At 34.5% G+C, this 9,517-nt stretch overlaps 1 protein-coding gene across 1 annotated transcript; it reads left to right on the top strand.

Moving 5' to 3' along the window:
- The first annotated feature begins 555 nt into the window (after nt 1-555).
- LOC131599904 (uncharacterized) lies at nt 556-1,420 on the top strand. The gene is made up of 3 exons (XM_058872143.1): nt 556-691; nt 806-929; nt 1,088-1,420. Exons 1-3 carry the CDS (start codon nt 561-563, stop codon nt 1,190-1,192), a joined length of 360 nt encoding a protein of 119 aa, XP_058728126.1. The 5' UTR covers nt 556-560; the 3' UTR covers nt 1,193-1,420.
- The last annotated feature ends 8,097 nt before the right edge of the window (nt 1,421-9,517 follow it).

The raw sequence follows: 9,517 nt of genomic DNA on the forward strand, positions 1-9,517 counted from the left end.
AAAAACTTGATAGGTAGGAGAATTCTTTATGGAAGAGAGAACTTTGTATTTTGCTTGATTCAAATGTGTAGGATTACATCTCTATTTATAGTACTCTAAGGAGAACTCTAGACTCACTAATTCTAGAGAGTTCTCTATCCTAGAAATTCAAAGAGTATTCTAGAGAATATTACAATATTAAGAAATATCTAGACTCTCCAAATAATACAAAAATTCTCTAGAAACTTTATCCAAAATTACTTAAGCCCAAAATAACTAAGTCCAAGAATACACCCAAATCAAGTTTATATTTCAACAATGCTAAGAAACTAAAGGAACCAAACAAGACATAGTCACGTCAGCATAACTGGTTTGATTCCTTATTGCGTGACCTATAGTTGTAACGTCAAATATTCTTCCAGATTTTGTTCCTAGAAAACTATCATTTTGTGTTGGACTACAACTCAATTTTCGTCATCAGTCATCACTTTACTCATTAGGTTTTTCATGAAGAAATTGAATATACATTAATATTGACGGGAGTGTTTGGATACACATTGAAAATAAGTAATTTGATAAGTATGTATGTTGTAATTAATTTATGTTTACCAGAAGCAATGAAAAATGTTATGGCAACAAACTTATTAGCTTCCAGAATGATCTCCTCCTCAGCCATTGTTCCAAGCTTCCTACAAACTCCTGCCCAAAGACTGTAATTCTTTGAACTTTGTTTTTTATTATTCACCCTCTCTTTTTTACAGTGCTTATAATTCTTTTAATTTGTGTTTTTCGTTATAATTTAGAATTGTTCTCTTAATTATTCCAGGAATGGTTATGAAGTAGAACCTTACAATGAAAATCAAGGTAATAAATCGATTGTAATTCGTAACGGATATGAACAGAAGAAGCACACTTACATCATCTTCGATGGTATTCTCAGCACTGTCCAAGTAATTCATTCTTCTCATCCCTATCTATCTGAATTTTACATATTTTGTTTTGTTATAGTAAAATATTTAATTTTCAAATTAAAAGAGTTATAATAACATATTTATATTAAGAAAGTGTTGTTGCTAGAAATTACTATTCATTCCATTTTGCTTTTCAGGCAAACAAAAGGGACCAACAAGGATTCAAAGAAATAACCGCCAGAGGAAAGAAAGGGATTGAAAAAGAGGGAGATGATTTGTCTCTTGAGCTCACTCTCACTTGAAATCAAGCTTCATGCATCTCTTTCTGATGTTTATATCTTGATCATAAAATTTTAATGCAAAAGGGTGCATAACTTGGGAAGATTTTGTAACGGCAAAGTTGGGATTATATATGGCAATAATATGGTATATGATAAGCTATAGAGATATTGTATAGTTCTCTGTGACTTGATTAGATCCAACTTAGAAACATGAGCATATATGTACTATTTTGCTTGCAATTTGGGATTTTGTTGAGAAAGACTGTTCTGATTTTTTGCTGGTTTAGGTAGGATTCACTTGTTTTGAAAGTTATTTGGTAAATATGTGATTCTCTTTATGGCAGAGAATATGTTTTTGTGATGATTTATTAATCCCTTTGGAGGAAAGATAAACTATTCCGCTATGATGATCATAAATAGATCATCCATTTTATCATAGAGTCAACTATATGCATGGAAACCACATCATCCTTCCTGAGCTTCACATGATTTTGAAAAAATTTCATTTTTCTACATACTATATTAGGAGAATACCATTTACTTCTCTTATAAAAATCTCTATCTATCATTACGTAATTAAATATAGATCTCTGTTTTAAGTCAACCGATTACATCCAAGAGCTTTTTATTTTATTTTATTTTTTGACTATTGTATTTCATCTCATGTAGTTGTATATATACCATTTAGTTATCTCATTGATGAATTAGTACCCATTCTCATCCTCAATTACTCTCTCTCACTCTCTTCCTTTTCACACTCAATTATTCACCATCCTTGTAGTTTTAAGTTCTAACATTTTGCATCAAGAATCTAGTTTAATCCATAAAACACCTAGTGTCCGAAAATTACTTTTGTTTCCAATGAACGAATCTCGACAAATCTCCAAATTCTCGATGCGAAGAATTACAATAAGTGGTACAAACAAATGAATGTGTTGATTGGTTATCAAGATGTTCTTGAAGTGATCAAGAACGGGGTAACAACACTTGTAGAAGGTGTAACGGATGCACACCGGTCCAAGCATAAGAAGGAGAAGATGGAAGATTACAAGGCACTGCTTTTAATCCATCAATGTGTTGATGCATGTGATTTTAAAAAAGTTGTAGATTGTGAATCATCGATGCAAGCTGTCATACCCCAAAATTTGCCCTCATATATTTGCAAACGTCATTTCATTTCGAATAAGTGACCCGATATAGTTGGTAAGGACTTGAGGTCAAAAGGTGCGAAAGCGAGAGGTCCCGGGTTCGAATATCACTTCTAACATTTCTCCTTTTTTATTTAATTTATAATTTTAGTCCTAACTTTATTTTCAGTTATTTAAATAATCACAAAAATCGCAAAAAATAAGTTTTTTATTATTTAAATAGTATTTTCGCTTTTATTTTAATAGTATTTTAAGAAATATATATTTTTATTTTAAATCATTATTTTATGCATATTTTAACCAAAAATCATAAAAATTTATATAGGGTAGATTTCTATTTAGTTTTCTAACAAATTAATTTCATTACATTTTTATTTGATTTTTTTATTTCTAGAAAGAATTGAAGCAAATTGATCTTTGATTTTGATCTTAATAAATTTTTTATTGCAAATTATATTTTCTTCAAATTTTCAAAGAACTTCACAAGCAAAGGCCCAAGCCCTAAACTTGACCTAATTAACCCTTATATATATGGGTTATATTGCAGCCAACTAGGGGACGAACCCTAGCCTCCAAGCATCTATTCCAAATTTGCAAGAAACTCAAGAAAGTGTGAACTTTCGTATTCCTAATTGCAGCCTCATTCAAAGTCAAACGACTCTTCCAAGCATATCTCCAGGTAATATAGAACGAGAATGGACCATGGTTGAAGCCCCATAACATGTATCACGGTCTCTCCATACTCATACCTTTCATGCATATGTAATTTTCGTTTGTTATGATTTAGTATTTCTTAATCGAATCTAATGGTATATTTGAGTTGCTTGTTTGATTTAGAGAAGGTATGGACTGTTGCAAAGGAGCCATGATGCATAAGACGAAATCCACCATTGTTAGGGCAAAAAATAAATGTTCTTCGGTTTCATGGATGTAGCGCATATCAGTCCAAAACGTTACCGTATTTGAATTCGTGGGGTTCAATTTAGCCAACCTGGGTTATTAGTTTGCGTATTTGTTGCGTTTTTCTGTGAAGATTGTTTTTGCAGGTGTTAGCTACGAAAATTAGCGTAGCAAATTGGTGGCAAAAACACAGCAATTTCTGGGCATGGAGTAAGGAAGAAGATGAATAGTGTAGTAGACCTGTTGACCACACATGGCTCGGCGTGATTGGATGGTCAACGTATTACCTTTCTCTCTCCGGTCGTGATTCGTCTACGCCTATCCACAGATCCGATACAGCGCACCCATGAGGACTCACGATGCACCCTCACGCATGGCCTCTAGATCATTCTACATGTTGATCCAACGTCAAAGAACATGCAGTCCACTATACACCCTCACCAGCGTGCCACACAGGATCGAAGCTAAGTTTTATTCTTTTATTTATTTGAATTCAATTGATTTTTTCTTTTGTTTCTCTTTTTGGTTTTCCTTTTTTTTAATAATAAACTAATTACTTTTATTTTATTTTTTTTTAAAATCATAACTAATCTTTTAAAATTTGTTTTAGATTAATAAAATTGAGTTTTTTAATTTAGATGATTAATATTTAATGTTAGGCTAAATAATTATTTTTAGATTTTCAAACCCTAATTTTATTTTTAGCCAGCTATTTTTCAGCATGACTGCTAATCACTGTTCTCCCCTAAAAAATTTCGTTGTTGGTAGATGTTGCCCATTAACCCTATAATTATTAAATTTTATTTTGGCTATCTATCTGGTCAAACCTTCGATTTCACTAACCTTTTAGGGTTTGTCCAACCCCATTTATTTATTTGCCTTTTGGGGATAAAATAGGTTTGTACCATATTTAACGAATCTTAAATGCACTAACGCTTCTCTTCTTCATGTCAATTTTTTTCAGGGTTAACCAAAAATCCTCCGACCACGCGCCTCACCCGACAAAAGCTAAGTTTTCTAATTTCGTTATTTAAATAATATTTTTATTTTATTAGGGTTTACTTTCAAATATTGATGAATTCTTCTTACACTTAGCCCTATTATTTTCATTGCAATTTTCAGGGTCAATCAAGAATTCGAAGAAGATCAAGGCTCAAGAAAAATTAAATTAATTATTTATCTTTTTTATTTTCTGTTTTAATTCCCCCATCCCCGCAGGTGTTTATTGTAATAGCATAGGATTTTTATTTTCGTGCCTTTAATTTCCGTATGATTTTAACTGCATGGTTAGTAATCTTAGGGAGTGCAAGCCTTTAACAGAATTAGATAACTAATTACAAGATAAATAACTGAATTGAACCACATGATTGTTGCACCCACACACCTTTAGGGTAACCTCTCTTGTTGCCTGTTGCCTTATTATATTGTTGCCTTGTTGCCTCTAAGTGTACTAAATAGTCAGGTCCCTCGATTCCGAGGATACCTAAAGCAAATGTTGCCTTCAAAGTTATTGAAACTCCCTCGATGCTGCCTTATAAAGATGATTGTCCCAATTGCTAAGGTATCCTCGCATGATGCCTTAAATGACTATTTTATCCTTCCCTTAGACTACCTGCCCTCTTTATGGCATGGGACAGTCTTATGGCGAACGATTATTCTCGATGACCCTTAAACATCCAATTGAAAGACTTCCTGCCCTTTCATGGTATGGATAGACCCTTTCGCCCGAAAGACTTAAAGAACAAGAAAGACAAACTTAGGGTAGGTAGTTCTTAATTGCTTGCTCGCATTCAAACTTTCAAATTACTTTTCACACCTCTCTTTTCAAATACTTTCAAAATAAGGCTACGCTTATTTACAAGCTAAAGTCCTTAACGAAACTTTTTACTATTCATACACGACACTTCAAACTTTTCAAACAAACAAACAAGTGAGCTAAGGAATTAAGAGCCCATGGATAACCATGGATACAAAGGATGCCTTACACCTTCCCTTTGTATAACCTACCCCCCGAACTCAAAATCTTTCAAAGGTTTTTCCTGTTCTTTTAGCCTTTCTAATTGGATAAAATAAAAGTCGGTGGCGACTCTTGCTTACCGCAACATTTCGATAAAAAAGTCAGTTCACCGTATTACAGAACTGGCGACTCTGCTGGGGACGCTTTCGATTAAAAGAGGGGTTACCTTAAAGTTTAGGATCACCTTAATTGTTTGATTTGTCTGCTTTATATTTCAAAGGCTGTTTTGGGTATTTACTTGTGTGAAAGATCCTAACCCGGATCTGAGAACCTTAGGTAAATGGCATGAGACCAAGGAGACTGCACAGCGTATACTGATGTGGTTGATCTGGTGGCCATTGAAGGATAGAAAAACACTTAGAAAGGGGGGGGTTGAATAAGTGTAGCTTTAAAAACTTGACAGATAAAAATAAATTGCACAGTTATTTTTATCCTGGTTCGTTGTTAACTAAACTACTCCAGTCCACCCCCGCAGAGATGATTTACCTCAACTGAGGATTTAATCCACTAATCGCACGGATTACAATGGTTCTCCACTTAGTCAGCAACTAAGTCTTCCAGAGTCTTCTAATCACACACTGATCACTCCAGGAACAACTGCTTAGATACCCTCTAAGACTTTTCTAGAGTATACTGATCCACACGATCACTCTAGTTACAACCTGCTTAGATAACCTCTAAGACTTCCTAGAGTATTCTGATCCACACGATCACTCTAGTTCCTTACAACTTAATGTAATCAATTCTAAGAGTATTACAATTGCTTCTTAAAAGCTATAATCACAAACTGTGATATTTCTCTTAACGTTTAAGCTTAATCTCACTAATATATTACAACAGCAATGTAGTGAGCTTTGATGAAGATGAAGATTCTGAGCTTTGAGTAGAACAGCGTTTCAGCAAGTTGATATTCACAGAATAGGTGTAGAATTGGTTAACCTTGCTTCTCATCAGAACTTCATATTTATAGGCGTTGGAGAAGATGACCGTTGAGTGCATTTAATGCTTTGCGTGTTCCGTACAGCATCGCATTTAATGTTATACGCTTTTGTCAACTACCTCGAGCCTTGTTCACGCTGTGTCTACTGACGTAGCCTATAATAGCTTTTAACGTTCCTTTTGTCAGTCAGCGTAGCTTGCCACTTGTACTTCCTTCTGATCTGATGTTTGTGAATACAACGTTTGAATATCATCAGAGTCAAACAGCTTGGTGCAAAGCATCTTCTGATCTTCTGACCTTGAAGTGCTTCTGAGCGTGATACCATCAGAACTTCAGTGCTTCTGTTCTCTTGTTCTTCTGATGCTTCCATAGACCCATGTTCTGATTCTGCTTCGACCATCTTCTGATGTCTTGCCAGACCATGTTCTGATGTTGCATGCTGAACCATTTGAGACAAAGCTTCTGAGCGCTGAATTATGCATACTCTTTATATATTTCCTGAAAAGGAAATTGCATTGGATTAGAGTACCATATTATCTTAAGCAAAATTCATATTATTGTTATCATCAAAACTAAGATAATTGATCAGAACAAATCTTGTTCTAACAATCTCCCCCTTTTTGATGATGACAAAAACATATATAAATGATATGAATTTGCGATCAGAAAGAGCAGACGGCAAAAGACAAATTACACAGCTATAGCATAAGCATATGAATATGTCTCCCCCTGAGATTAACAATCTCCCCCTGAGATAAATAATCTCCCCCTGAAATAAATACTCGAAGAACTTTAATAAAAGACTTCCCTGATTATTTCGGTAGAGACGATCACATAAGCTTCTGTCTTTAGAGAATTCATAGCTTCTGACTTCTGCTTCCATTGGACAGCTTCAGAACTAGAATTTCTTTAGATCCCTAGAACACTCACAGCTTCTGATTCCTGCTTCCATCTAGGACAGCTTCAGAACTTGAATTTCTTTGATCTTCAGAACATTCACAGCTTCTGATTTCTGCTTCCATTTAGGACAGCTTCAGAACTTGAATTTCTTTGATCTTCTGAATATTCACAGCTTCTGATTTCTGCTTCCATTTAGGACAGCTTCAGAACTTGAGTTTTCTGGATCTTTTAGAACATTCGCAGCTTCTGATTTCTGCTTCCCTCTGATAGCTTCAGAGCTTTGAATTTCTACCAACATCACTTCATGCTAGATTTGTATCAGAACATTGTTGAATGTACCAGAGCATCATCAGAGCATCTCTACATCCTGAAATGTTACAGAACAAAAACTAAACGACAAAAGTCAGCATGAACGAGTCAGAACATAAAATGTATATTAGAACACATGATATATATCAGAGCCATATAGGCTAAAGTAATGTATCAGAGCAAATAGAATTTTGTCAGAACAAATAGACAAATATGGATCAAATTCTATTATCAGTGCTTCTGATTCATTCTTCTTTCTTGCTTCTGATTTCTGAAGCTTGATAGCACTCAGCTTGCTTCAGTTTCCATGAGCTTATTCTTTTTACAGAATAACACTCCTTATGGTTTTGCTTCTTGTGTTTGCTTTGAAGAAATCTCTTCACTTCTTTATACCTGCAAAACACTTTAAACCATATAGAACTTGCAGTTCTTGTTAGTAAATGTGTGGGAGCTTTACCCAGCAACTGATAGATTTATCAAATCATTTATCATTTATCTTCTCCCCCTTTTTGTCATAACATCAAAAAGAATATTTCAAAAGATTCAGATGAATAAAACGACAAATAAAAACACTGGAATGTAAAACAAAGAAACTTTTCGGAAAAGAGAGAGAAAAACTTGATGAGGAATGCAAAGAGATAGAGAAGGAAAACAAAGACAAGAGTGTAATAGAAAAAAAATATAAGAGGGAAAGAGAAGCGTTTGAAGAGTATTCAAAAGAAAACAAAATGAAACAAATGATGGATAGCATTTAATGTTACGTGACATGGGAAGAGATAATAAAGACAAATGAGGTGACTGGCACAGTTACCTATGGTCGGCGTCCCTTCAACTGCACGCGCGCTTATCCATGAATAGTAACGACAGGTTTACCATCCCGAGATAAAACGTTACAGCTGTTTTGCTTTAAAAGAGGTTCTGAATCAACTTAGACAATGAAACGTTAGTAATAACCGAATCATAATTTCTAAAAGATTTCAATCAGAACTTCTGATTAGAAAGTAATCCATTTTCATTTCAGAAGATACTCATACATAAGAACTTCTCATCTTCTCATTCTGGGCATAAATCCATACTGATGTTCTTCAGAATGAACTTAAACCTATCTTCAGCCAGGGGTTTTGTAAAGATATCAGCCCATTGATGGTCTGTATCAACAAAGTTTAAAGATATAACACCCTTCTGAACATAGTCCCTTATGAAATGATGTTTAATCTCAATATGTTTAGCCTTTGAATGAAGAATAGGATTCTTATATAAACATATAGCAGAAGTATTATCACAGAATATAGGAATGTTACTCTCATATATCTGATAATCTTCTAACTGACTTTTCATCCAGAGCATCTGTGTACTACAACCAGCAGCAGCGACATATTCTGCTTCTGTAGTTGATAGAGCAATAGTTGCTTGCTTCTTGCTATACCAGGAGATCAAATGACTTCCAAGAAATTGGCAACTTCCTGAAGTACTCTTTCTTTCAATCCTGTCTCCAGCATAGTCAGCATCGCAGAATCCTACTAAGTTGTATTCTTTAGATTTTCTGTAAACTAAGCCAACATTAGTAGTACCTTTCAGATACTTTAGAATTCTCTTAACAGCAGTTAAATGAGATTCTCTAGGATCTGATTGGAATCTAGCACATAAACAAACACTGAACAGAATGTCAGGTCTAGAAGCAGTCAAATATAGAAGAGATTCAATCATACCTCTGTATAACTTCTGATCTACCTTCTTACTTACCTCATCCTTACCTAGGATGCATGTTGGATGCATAGGAGTTTTGGCTTCTTTGCAGTCTAGAAGATTAAACTTCTTCAGAAGTTCCTTCACATACTTGGTTTGGTGAACATACGTTCCTTCTGATGTTTGATTTATTTGTATTCCAAGGAAATACATGAGTTCTCCCATCATGCTCATTTCAAACTCAGCCTGCATAGACTCAGCAAACTCCTTTCCAAGTGTAGCATTAGATGTTCCAAAAATAATATCATCTACATATATTTGACAGATTAAAATATCCCTTTTAAAGGTTTTACAAAAGAGAGTAGTGTCCACTTTTCCTCTAGTGAAACCATTATCCAGAAGGAAAGAACTTAAGCGTTCATACCAAGCTCTAGGAGCCTGTTTCA

This window comes from Vicia villosa, linkage group LG4, assembly GCF_029867415.1.
Source record: "Vicia villosa cultivar HV-30 ecotype Madison, WI linkage group LG4, Vvil1.0, whole genome shotgun sequence".
Lineage (NCBI taxonomy): Eukaryota > Viridiplantae > Streptophyta > Magnoliopsida > Fabales > Fabaceae > Vicia > Vicia villosa.

What these genes read in the sequence shown, in the direction of transcription:
- LOC131599904 (XM_058872143.1), top strand. Translation starts at nt 561, where the DNA reads ATGTATGTTGTAATTAATTTATGTTTACCAGAAGCAATGAAAAATGTT. An exon ending in CAAACTCCTGCCCAAAGACT is followed by an intron (nt 692 to 805) that starts GTAATTCTTTGA and finishes TAATTATTCCAG; the next exon opens with GAATGGTTATGAAGTAGAAC. An exon ending in GTATTCTCAGCACTGTCCAA is followed by an intron (nt 930 to 1,087) that starts GTAATTCATTCT and finishes TTTGCTTTTCAG; the next exon opens with GCAAACAAAAGGGACCAACA.